Source organism: Osmia lignaria, chromosome 4 (assembly GCF_051020975.1).
Source record: "Osmia lignaria lignaria isolate PbOS001 chromosome 4, iyOsmLign1, whole genome shotgun sequence".
Taxonomy (NCBI): Eukaryota; Metazoa; Arthropoda; class Insecta; order Hymenoptera; family Megachilidae; genus Osmia; species Osmia lignaria.
In genome coordinates, this window is record NC_135035.1 from 11,457,789 (window position 1) to 11,470,437 (window position 12,649).

At 44.7% G+C, this 12,649-nt stretch overlaps 1 protein-coding gene across 5 annotated transcripts in view; it reads right to left on the reverse strand.

Annotated features, from left to right (window-relative positions):
* Nucleotides 1-12,649, reverse strand: part of LOC117603195 (calmodulin-alpha) — a 58,500-nt gene that overhangs the window by 22,148 nt on the left and 23,703 nt on the right. For 2 of the 5 annotated variants that reach the window (XR_013062117.1, XM_034322088.2), the window contains exons 2-3: nucleotides 5,233-6,170; nucleotides 1,811-1,852 (exon numbers count right to left, since the gene is read on the reverse strand). The exons of 2 other annotated variants lie outside the window; for them this stretch is intronic. Coding sequence is in view for 2 of the 3 variants with exons in the window: in XM_034322088.2 (XP_034177979.1) it covers nucleotides 1,811-1,852; nucleotides 5,233-5,319 (129 nt within the window). In the remaining variant the exon portion in view is untranslated. The remainder of the gene's footprint in view (nucleotides 1-1,810; nucleotides 1,853-5,232; nucleotides 6,171-12,649) is intronic. One more of the 5 variants, XM_034322090.2, reaches the window with a different exon arrangement.

A 12,649-nucleotide genomic window follows, 5' to 3' on the forward strand; every position in this document is an offset into this window, starting at 1 on the left:
AATGGCTACGACAACACCAACGAGAAGGGTGCAGTCAGGCTATCGATCGTCGTTCTCAGCCCGAACCATCCTCAACCTGAACCTACTGCCTTCCCCACTACATTCAAAGGCTCTCGCCGTCCTCTCTTATTGCTTTTATATCCGACGACTACTTGTCAGAAGGGTGCTCTGAACGAGGGCCTAAGATGCCATTCACCCGGACTTTCTCCTCTCTTAATCTACGATAGAGGCCGTTTTCGGCCCGTTTGTTTCCGGAAGAGGCTCCTCGTCCCGAAAACGGATCGCCTCGCGCCTCTGTAGTTTGTCTGGCGCGGCAGGAATTCGTTACTCCCTTGCTGCATTCCGGAAGCGATAGATTTCAACGTTCACCAACGAAACAGGACGAGGGGTGAAATATCGATGGCATTTTTTACCCTCTCAAACGATCCACCGATATCCATCGTTATTCTGAACGGACTTACGAGCAATATCAATAATTTTTTGATTAAATTTTAATCATCGACTCGTGATTGATATGGAATTAATTAGCAACATCTTTGGAATTTGCTTAAATGTTGGAAAGAACTTATTACTCGATCAAATATTTTCTCGAACGAAGGCAATAAAGTGTCGGATAACTATTCGATTGAGGACGAAAAGCGCAGCCGTGGCACCACGCCCCGTCGCTCGCATTGCAGTCCAGTGGTTTCAAGATCAAACGGTTCTCGTCTAAATAGCCCACAGAGAGAGCACGATTCGCGGTCCCAGTAATTAATATGCAAAACCACAGAGAAACGCTGCTGGCGAAGGAAACTCGACTGTCGAAAGTCGAGGCAAGAATTAATTATCAGCCTGGGGTTTCTTTGCCTCAGCCTCGATCGAATCAGCATCGCATCATTCGAAAAAAAGCGCTGCTAATTATCGAATCGTGTTTAGATCGAGATCCAGGGTCGATTCGAGCGACTTTCACCGTGAAAAAATTACCGGAGTCCATTTTCGGGATTAGCAGTCCGCGTTATCGTAAATAACGACCTGTCGCGAATAACAAGGTCCGTGTCGCCGATTCGGTTCGTCTGATATCGAGCACGGCGACATTGAGTCTACGAACTTGTGTTACCCTTTTTCTTTTACACAAAATTCTACTCCTCTCACTTCCTATACTTACTTTGCTCCTCGCGCAAGAATCGCCGCGAACTGTGTCGAAGAGAAAAAGTACAGAAGAGAAGAAGAAGAAGAGAGAGGTGAGTGAGTAAGAAAGATTAAGTATGAAGGGATGCACGCGTAGAAGATAATGGACTAAGAGACAAGAGGGTAAAAGACATGCAAGATTCTATGGGTTGGAAGTTTCGTAGGGGGTGTGCGTACAGGTGGCATGCCTCATTCAGCATTCCTATTCTCTGCGTGTGAAAATAGAAAACCATCATCATGCATGTACTATATACACGAACGTGTACTACCATTGAATATTTCTGTCGTATAAAACAGAACTATGTAAACCATGGTCGTAGAGCCTACCATTCCGTATACCGTTTCGCGATAAGCGTTTCATTACGGTCGACTAATCGCGGTGACTTAGGGTCGGTCGTTCGTTGTCTCGTACTCGACGTTAATGGTGTGGCGATCATGAACGTAACAACGCGGTAGAACGTAACTGTGTTAGTTAATCTGCTCTCCGAGAAACAGGAAACGAGAGAAATTCGCGTCCTCTACGCAATCTACGCACGAGCAAATGTTAAATGTCTATACTCTAAGTGTCTAGCTATGTCCAGCTAAAGTAGCTAGTATCACTAATTTCTCAGCTATATGTGGATTATGTCATTTTGGTATGTACCTGGCTCAGGCTTCTAAAGCTACTTGTACTGGCGCTGCGGGCCTGCAAACACAAGTACAGTACAGGTCACCAATCACCACACAACACTGCAGTTGGAAAAGTACAAATACAGATATGGTATAGAATAGATAGATACATGGAATAGAGCTGGTTACAATTTAATACGAGCACGTGGTAGTATCGAGCAGATAGTCTGAGGGACGAGAGTGCATAGTAGTCTGTAAGTTCAAAGAGAGTACACGCATGTATTTAGAGAGAGATTAGATGCAAGGTTGTTAGAAGGAGGAAGAAAATATTGTTGCTAGAAAATTCATCGAGAGGGCCAGCAGGGAAAGTCCCTTATATCGAAAACTGTTCTAATTATTAACCCTTTTGTGCAAAATCATTTCGGCAAACATACGGTGATAGCATTCGAAGTATTCATTTACACAATGCTTGCATTGTTTCAGAGTACTCAAAGGGTTAAGGTCGTCAGAGAATAGTCTCTCCCTAAACTTCTTCAACCCCATCCCACCGAAGCTTACAGATGGTAGTAAGGATATTTTCCAAAGACAGACGTTCCCTGCTGGCGAGGAAAGTACATACACGAACTGATCTCAGGAAATTTGTCATTTTCGTAAACACGGTATGTACATCGTGGTAGTAGAGCGTATTAACAGCAGTGCACACCGAACATAGACGACAGCATAGCGTGAGTTCTCAGTGTTGAACAGTTCAGAGGCAAGTTTTCGTGTCTCTCAGAGTTACGTGTAGCTCATATTTCTGTACAACCAAAGCATTTAGGAGAAGCAAAGAGACAGTATCTCGTGACAAAGTGGAAAGAAAAGGTTCGTGTTGATTCTTCAGCGCGGTAACTTCCATTTTAAGGGTAGATTTTCACAAGAACCCGCGTTGTTCGCATGAATCTCGAAGCTCGTATAAACTGTCGTCGCGCTCGTTTTTTAATTGAGGTTTTCTCGAGGTTCGCGTGTTAATTAATTTCACTCGTGGCAGTTACACTCGTCCAGTAGTACGCCTCCGTATAATTTTCGATTAGTCTGCAACAGTGTTATGAGCGGTGGCAAGGTGTGCACCGTGAACGAATGCGTTTTCACGCTCAATTAACCGCTCGTTATGTTCAGTACGCTTCGCCTGGTTCGTTGCTTTCCGAAGTATTCTCTACGATTAATTCAATCGCGATAGCGTGTCCGACATCGAATTTGCAACGAAAGGCAGTCAAGAAGGAAACGTTAATCGGAAACTTGCAACAAATAGAATTAATTTCCATTGAACGAGGCGATAGAAAGTTCAGCTGGCTGAAAAAGCGTGGGCTACCAAGGGTCATAGATCATTAAAATTCCGGTCAACCGTAAATGTTCGCTAATTGGATGCTCGCCGTGGGAGTAGCGCAATGGACACGTCGAATATTTCTACGGTCGCACGGCCAGTCGAGTGAAAATTTGCGAAACAATTAAGCGACCTGGGAGCAATTTACGCTAGGATACGTGCCACGTTCGACGCGAGTTGTCGCGGATAAATGTATCGTAAATAGTAGAATCTTTGACCACGTACCGTTTTGTTTTCACGTGTTACCTGTCTGTTGAAAATAAACGTGTCAGGTGTTTCCAGCGGGAAAATGCATGTACGATGAGTCGTGTATAGAGTACCTAGTGGTCGATAACAGGAACGACAGTAACATACGGCTTGTGAAACGGCTTGGTTAACGCAAACGAGATGCGATAAAACTGGCTAGCGTCGAGATACACCAGTCTACTTTGCACCGTGTCGAAGGCTATGCTGGCTTATTATTTTCCAGAAATTACGACGCGATGCAGGGGAAACCGTATCGCGTAAATATGATGAGAGCACATACGGTGAAATCTAAAATAGATCTGAAACTGCTTGAACTTTGTCTGCTGAAATCGTTTTGCATGGCGAGGATTCGCCTTTCAAGCAAGTCGATAATTACTTGGCATGTTGCAGCTGCTCGTCGATAGCCTCTTAATTAGCCGCGAGAATGAGCAGCGGAAAAAGGCCGAGTGAGAGGACATTCGAACAATGAAATGGAAAAAATTCATCGTCCGGTAGAAGCGGATTTAATTTCCGCTCCGGTGGTAGGGCACAAGCTGGTAACGAACTTCCTTAATGTTCTTACGGTTGCCTCTTGCCAGTATTTCGTGGTTGTCGTTCTAAGGAAATTATTTGTCATAGTTCTCACAGATGATTCTACATTTTCGAATCGATGAAGATTTATTAAAATTAACCTTGACCCAAAAATTCAAGGTTCTTACACCCTGTTGTCTGAACGATTGACTGAAAACCAACATCTGGTCGGGCCCACGTCCGTGCCAAAGATTACGATGTTCGATAAGTTTTTTATCAATTTTCTTGTAACTTTTCGTTCAATCGAGAAACTGAAGTGTGTCAGATTTTTCTATCATTTATCTCAATCTTTTTCGCACGATTTAGACCGCGTATCGTTTTTAGAAGAAACGAAAAAGGTTGACTCTTTGTCCCAGAAAAGTAGGGGATAGATGGCTCATAGCAAAATAGCTAAGATTCTCTTAATAGAGAAAAAAGGAATCCCTTGGTATACATAAGAGAAGAGTGAGTATAAGGCCACCTGGCACCGTAAAAGCTCTCTAAAAGCTCCCATGAACGGCACAGATTTAACTCACGAAGAATCCTTTTCCGTCTGAGCGTGAAATACTCTTGAACGCTCCTTTTTGCAAAAAGCATAGGAGCATTTTAGTTAATCGCCAATATTTCAACGGAGAATTTAAGTGAAAAGTGTATTAACTAAAATAAAAAGTACACCTTTCCCGATTTTGTACGAGAAAGTAAGAAAGTCGAGGAAACGTTTCCTGACATTATCGTTCTAAACGATGCGCGTTTAGTGTCTTCATTAGTATGCACCCTGTACGTCCAATCCTCTTTCCCAGCCTTGTAGGTGTCTGCGCTACCATTCCGCACGTCGTGAATCGTTTTTACGTAATCTGTTCCACAACGAACGAGACTTGCGAGCAACGAGATTCATGCGAACGTTTATTCAAGTATTTATTTATCGTTGCTTCAGCTTTTCACGATCGTTGCTTTTTAAACTGCGACATTGCGTGGCGATTTTTCGATCGCAAGATTACGTAGAACTTGATATGCTTCTCTGGATATCACACACGAGGATAATAAAAAGTGGCACGTGTCAAGTCTCGATAATATCATTGAGAAGTGTTACAGAAAGATATCTACTGAAACGTGACAGCGGGAAAGAGAGGTGAAAGATGTTCCAGTTAATTCAACCTGATCTATGCAGAAAGAGTTTGTCGATCTTTCAAATCACGAAACAATCTGTGTCGTAGTATCAGCGTGATCAACGTCGTCGGACGCGAATGAGAAAACCGTGTTCGAGTTAGTCGGTTCTGCAAATAAGATCTCGTCGATGTTACCTTGCTCCTATTTCGGGGCGCGAAGTCCTCTTTGCTGGCCTTCCGTCGCTTATCCTTAAGGATCATTCTCGCCGCCGCGAACGCCATTCTGCCGGTGCACTTTCCTTTCTTTTCCCTTCGTTTCTCTTTTTCGCAGCTTCGTCGGGCTCGACGGGAACACACACAATGAACCACAGCCTAGCAGGAAATTGCCGGTGATTCCCGATTCAGGATTCACGAAATTAACTAAGGTAGACTATTATTGCTTCTCGATCACACGGATTATCGTTGAATTACGAACTCGCGATTCTACGATTTGATTGATTGAAATTGATGTAGATTGAAATTCGCGACGCTACTTTTGTACTACGAGATATCTACGATTCTTTCGTTTGCCCCTTTTCGTAATTATCACTTGACTAGAACTAATATTGACGTCGTCTCCTCTGGCCGCCGGCCTTATCGTTGACCTCTTCTACTTGCACCTGCCGTGTTTCACAAGCGCGACCAAAAAGACGAGATCTCTGAACACTATCGATTATGATTTTTTGGATATACACAGCCAATGGTTGCCTGCGGATTGACTAGACTCCGTTTCCTCGTTCCTCGAGTATTCTCTGGAAATTGACACCGTGGACGAGCGACGTTTCACGTCGCCGTTGGTATCTCTTTGTTCCTGTCGCTTCTGGTGTGTAGCTCGATGACGGGCTCTCGCGAAAGCTCGACGAGAACATTTGCCTGTCGCTATGTCACCGTTATTTCCGGTAGATTCTTCGTCCTCGACGTTTCTCGATAAATACAACGTCCCCTCTTATTCTCTCCTCTTTCCTTTTGTTGCGAGCTCGTCCGTTGTTATACGCTCCTTCAAACGACTACATTCCAAGCGATGCGAGCCGCGGCTGATGCTTCTTCATGGCTCGATCGATCGATCATTAGTTGTTGTAACAATGGCCATGAATCTAAAAAGAAAGGGGTTCGTTGATGGGCTGGATGGTCGAACACCTAAGATCGACCCTTCTCAATCAACAGTGGTTTCAGACGAAAAAAAACCGGGATTGTATCAATTATCTTTAAAAAGTAGAGGATCATCTTCTCTCCTTTGATTTGTTGCCAGTACGCGTTGCCTTTTACCTTTCCTTTAGCCGGAGGGTTAAAACTAAGCGAAGATTTTCGCACTTGCGGTGTTGTTCGCTTTTCATGGGAGGGGGGAAAAAACGTTTAAACTGTGATAGGAGGAAGGAAAACGCGAAAACTCGAGGTTTGAAGTGTGCTTTGAAGAGGAGTCGACGAGCCTTGTTGAGGAGGATGAGAAGGAAAGTAGAATGAGCAGCGTTTGCGTCTGGCCAGAACCGCGAAACTTTTTCTAATTAAATTCGCTCGCTCGACGCCTAGATAGATTTTCGCGAAGGAAAACAAATCGACGCGAGGCAAAAGCGAGCCGTTTCCGCCCTGCTACGGTTTAGCGTAGTTTCGCCTAGGAAACGTAATGTTCGAGTGAGAAACGAGCCTCTTGCGTTCCCCTGTTTGAAATAATTCACCGCGACGCCTGCACGGTTTCCGGGTTTCGCGCTTGAAACGTTATTTCGCAATTTACCCGTCCAACGAGTTACAAAATAATTCAATTTGCACGTTAATAGCTCCGCTGCTCTGTATCCTGTTTAATTTAACACCGACTCGAATTTGCCGGATACGAAATGTCATAGAAAAATTGTTCTCGTTCTTCTTTCGCTGTCGACATTTTTCCACGAACAATCAGTTTACACGGACTGAGTTTTTCTAGAAATATCGGGTCAGATGCGTTTTCCTGTAACGAGGCAAAAATCGCGCATTTCGAGCGGAACGTGTCACCTAAATGGAAGAAGTTTAAATCGATGCAGCGAACCGTGTTATTCGTACCTGAAACAGCAACCAACGAACAATAGGTACCGACGAGTAGTTTTCCCTTGAAAAGCGTCGCACTCGAAACTACCCCGTGAAACGACAACATGTCCGGGTGAAATTAAAGTTTTCCTACGCTAGTCTAGTTCAGAGGATATGGTATTGCATGCCCTGACATCGCGCGCTAATAAAGGCTTTAAAAACTGTGTACGATAATACGTCAACTAGCGACAGGGCAGTAAGATCGAATGGCGTTCGGATAACAAACCGGTGTAGCGTTTTACGTTTATAACGAACGATATAACGGGGCGAGAGAGAAGCGTAAAAGCTCCGTTAAAAATGCTATCTGACGGCCGTGTTGTTACAGGTTGCTTTTCGAGGCGTGGCCGCGCACGTACAGCTGGATCTACTTAATCGATTCCGCACAGGAAACCAACTGCGGGAGAAGCTATCAAATTGTTTAAACAGATACTCGAAACGAAATAACTCTAATTTTTTTTGTAGCTTCGCTATATGATTGCATACTCGATTGCTCGCTTAATTAATAGTCTTTCGATTTTCCGAGTTCTCGTGTAACGCTTAAATAAATTACACCCTCTATCGATCGAAATGTTGTAATCTAAAATCAGACACGCGCGAATGTATGTTTCCACGAATCGTATCTGACCTGACTTCTATCGCGGATGACACACCTAGGTGGATAGTATGTACAGTATTTTTTGTGTCGCGTAAAAATTCTAGTAACGTTTTCAATGAACCATTTTCAACTATTCCATGCTAAACTCTTTCCCGTCGTTTCCTTAGCTGAAGAAGAGATTCGATTTTCCTTGATCAGGATAACGATAGTTCGAACGACAGGAGTAATAACGTCGATAAGAGCAGCCCATTGAAACTCGAATGAGATTTCCCGAGAAGCAGTTTCATTGAAAAATTGCAATTTCTGCCCTGTCCAGGGCTAACAGCCTCTCCTCGAGCAAACGATTTAATCGGGCATGCGTGTATCGACCGTCCTGCAATCATTCTCCTCTCGAAATTAAAATATCGGATTTCATCCTCCTACGTTTCGGGGTAATATTTCCTTCCGATCCATTGCCGATTTTTCCTCCCTTTAAATCGTGTCACGAGCCCGCCCCGTTCCGTCGGATCACGTCCACGAAAACGCTACAGTCGAAGCCGGCGAACTCGACACGATAAATGCGGTCGACCAACCGCGAAATCGGATCGTCGATAACGAACTCCTGGAGGAGAAGGTCCTGCGGAAATTCAGGAGATTATGCGGATATCGAGAAGTCTCGTTTTCACCGATGAGAAGTTTGTCCGTGTAAAAGAACGACGCGTTCTAACAGGGAAGATTAATCTAAACTTTGCCCTACTTCGAGGGGAACAAAAGTACCCTGGTTCCTTAAAGGGAGACACCGTTTTAAGGCCAATCACGTGGAGCCTAGTAAACATGATCGACAGGAAGATTTTTCACGCCAAACCATTTGATTTACCGTTTAAAAAGTTTCGAAAATGGGGGATGCCAATGAGGACTTGAAGTTCGGTACGAGTATCGAACATAGGGTGACCGAATGGGATCCTAACGAAAATTTATTTGCGCGTTATCTCGTCACAACGAATTTACAATTACTTGCCACGCCAGTCACGATTCCCTCGTTTCATGCTCGTGTGTTACGTCGCGACGACCGTGGCGTCGGCCTCGCCCTCTGACGCAGCTTAAAATTCGATTAACCCTTTCGATAGTACCACTATACTGGCTTCCCACTAAACGATTATTCGGGACAAAACGCCGCTCTAGCGGCCTTGTATCCGCTGAAGCAGCAGACACTCTAGATGTTGTTCGTACAAATAAAAATCACTTTATGATCGCAACTTACGCATATAGAATAGAATAAAGGATTACAAGAGAATCGATGTAATCTCAGACAGACGAGAAGCCACGGAAGCCAGACTGATGCTTGTGGTTGTAGCATTTAGGAGTTGCTAGAATCTTGGTATTACGAATGATCCTTCTAGTAGCGCTACATTGTGAATGATGGTGGAAACAGTGTGGGTGGATAAACGCTTAACGCGTCAGGTTTGCACGGAAATTCGTCGATGTCCATTATTCAGCATAAAAAGAGAATGAAACGCGACGTTTTAATGGGTGGTGTTCGGTTCGTTACGCGGCCGTCGTTCATGTGTGTCACTCGGTTGCCGATGCAACCGATAAACGCGTATGCACGTTGCTGGTATGCAGAGGAACCGAGTCACTGGGCTATCGATGGTGCGGCCCGTTGTTTAGGTTAACAGCCCCCAGTCACGCATTAGCGAACGGATCCCGCTATATCGCCCACCCTCTGTCCTTTCCTTCGACTCACTCTATTATTCGCTTTCTGCGTGCCTTCTCCGTTACGCCGTGTCCCTGACTTCGATCCGCATTCTCTGCCTCGGGTGAATAAAATTAACAAACACTGTCCTGTTAGCTAGCGAAAATCACTTGGCCCGATAATCTTTCACTTCATCCTCCTTTGGGAGACAAACGAGACGGATTTGCCAGCTCGTTCCAATTCTTTAACGAACCCGATGCTTCAACCACGCGAGCATGTCACGGTTCTTTTAACGTTAGTGCGCTTTTCATTTTTATGTTCCCTTATATCTGATTACGTGACGTTCGTTTGTATAATTAACCCATAAATTCAATGCAAATTCTCTGTTCGGATAATGTAAGGAACGACATTCTTTCTCCGCAACGTCAAACTTTTAGATTTATTCCGCGAGTTTCGTGCAGTAGAGGTTTGCACAATTCAATACCCCATTGGGCAATTATTATTTTGTTACCCTAAACGATCGCAGCTAAACCACGTCTCAAAGAGTATTATCCACGTGAAGGAGCAATAATCACGCGTCGCAACGTAACAAATATTAAACGTCTTGAGTTGAAAAGTGCGAATTGAAACTCTCATCCTTTCTCAGCAACTTGTGCAATGGGACGTAAATGTGCCGAGACAAATTTCTGCCCGTTCGCACGAGCGAATTGCAATTTTCTAGGGAGATCGGGTCTCGTCTGTTCCGTTCGAAACTTCCCGGTAAGCTGGTGATTAATAATGAAAACGACAAATCAGAAACGTACTGCTCTCACTCGACATCGCTTAGCGTTCATATTTCATCGAATCCGCCTTCCGGTTTCTCGGGAATCTCGGATGTAGGCTGAGTTCTCGGTACCTTATCCATAGATACCTTCCATAAAGCTATCTCTGCTTTAGTTCCAAGAACCGAGGTTCCGTACCAAGTCCCATACCATGAATGTTAATTTCATCATTTCCCATTTACATCATCTTGCATTTGATAGCTGCGTAATTTCGTATCAGAGTATCCAAATGTAAAAGGTCATAAACGTCCATAATTTTCGTTCGGAAGGGGATGGCTTTTCGAGAGAAATCTTTCCGAAAATCGTGTCTTCCCCGCGTCCCGTTCCATCTTTGTTACTCCCGCGGGAACTTGGTGTGGAGGTAGTATTGATCACTCCCATGCTGCGCCCACCTCCACCCTCGACGTCCTCCGACCTCTGTTTTCCATCCTCCGTTCTGCATCCTCCGTCCTTTATCCTGCACCCTCTTCAATCCAACGTCCTCCGCTCTTCATCTTTTCAGCCGTATCTTGCAGCCTGCGCCGAGTGTCGTTCGCGATACTGTCAAGTAAGATCTTACGCGATTATCGGCTAACGGCAATCAGTTTTCATGCTAAATTGCCGTTTTGGCAACGAACATCCGTCAGGTCAAAATCGAAGGGAGGAAAATTAACGTGGCGGAAAGGGGTGACGTTAACGGATGCTCGTAAAGAACCGTCGCTCTGATGAAAAAATTTGGTAATCCCGAGCTGAATGGTAGACACCGCAGGCAGAAACCCGTTCGCTTTTCCACGACTCGCGTGCGTCAGGTTTTTGTAAGCCGTCCCTCAGCATTTCATAGCCGACGGCAAGCTCGCGTTAAATCCCTTTTTTTCAACGAAAATTTTTCACGAATTATGGGGCAGGCTTTGTTGCGACCGTAAAGCTAAGCAGTCCTCCATGAATACAAGAACAAGGATTAACGACTTGGAGCCGGCAAGGACTGTTCGCTGTGTAATCGATACACCGCCGGTGGATGATATCGTTCCGCAACCGAGACGCGAGATTTATGAGGCGGATTCGTGGCGAACAAATGCGGAAAGTGTACCGTTTTTCCCTTTAAACGCAGGTCCGCGGTGCTACATTATGCTACGTTGTTTCATCGAGTTGTTAGTTCGAGGACGTAGGAAAATACTCGTGGGGCGGTCGCGACGAACAGTTGATTTATGGAAACCGTCAGCGAGAAAGGATCCGAAGAAGCGTTTCGACGCCGACGATGCTGGAGCGTGGCCAACGATACGACGTAAAATTTCCGCGTTACGTATTACCGTGCTACGTAAACGAATCTTCCGTGTACGCTGGACAGAGATCGACGAGGTTTACGTCGTATGTTTCGTCGACAAATTTTTTGAAACAAGAAGTGTCTGACGTCACGAAGAATGGATGAAGCTTACGCGAGGTGCAACGAAAAAACCGATTCTGGTCGAAGACAGTGTGCACCTGTTGCCATTAACAATAAAATTTCTCGGGAGGCTTAAATTAAACGAAACGACTTCCTAAATGTCGTTCTATTAAAACTACGTTCAATGTACATTTAACAACCCTTTAAATCCATTCGACAGAAATGAATTAACTAACTGAGCAAGTCATTAACTAACTATTTTAATTGTTTGTTTAATAATTTCACCGATTCTGTGGTCCCTCGGGGGACTACCTCCAAACCGATTGCAATCTCTCTTCGAACTATTTACAGAAGGGATTTACGCCGAAAAAGACCCGGTGTACGCGTGTAAAGGTGTGCGTGCGCGTGCGTACCATCCAGGTTCACGTCCTACTTACGATATCGAACTGCAGGAGGGCAGGGCAACTCGTCGAAAACGTTCTGTCGTTCGCTATTTACCCGCGAACGCTCGAATGATCGTTCGTTTTCACGCTTTGACCGCTCGTCAAAGGAACGAGTTGGAAGCGGGGAAAAAAAAGTGCCAAGAACCGTTCGGGGATTCAAGTGGCGGAGAGCAACAGATTACCACGGTCTGAATGAGCGTATTCGAGATTAATTACGATAATGAGCAGGGATCTGCTCCGATCGACGGCCCCGTAGCTTTCATTGTAGGAAAAAAAAGTAATTTCGTAATGCCTCTGGTGGCGGAAAATTACGCTGGAATACGCGGTTCAAGAATAAGGGCCTCGAGAAGAAGTAATCGAAATAATTGCACCAATTAGCGGTAGGCTCATCCCAGTGGCGTAGGTAAAGCTTTTGCCTCGCAAGAATTTCTCATCGACAGAAGTAGAAGAAGTAGATGAAAAAGAAGAAAGGTAGTTGAACGATGGCCAAGTGGAACTGTATGGTCATTCAGGGTACAGAAAAGAACCCTGTAATCGTCTGGAACATAATGCTAAGGGTTGCAACGCAGGATAGCATAGTAACTCTGAAAGAAGCTGATTCCACGAACTCGTCCATTTACGAAATTG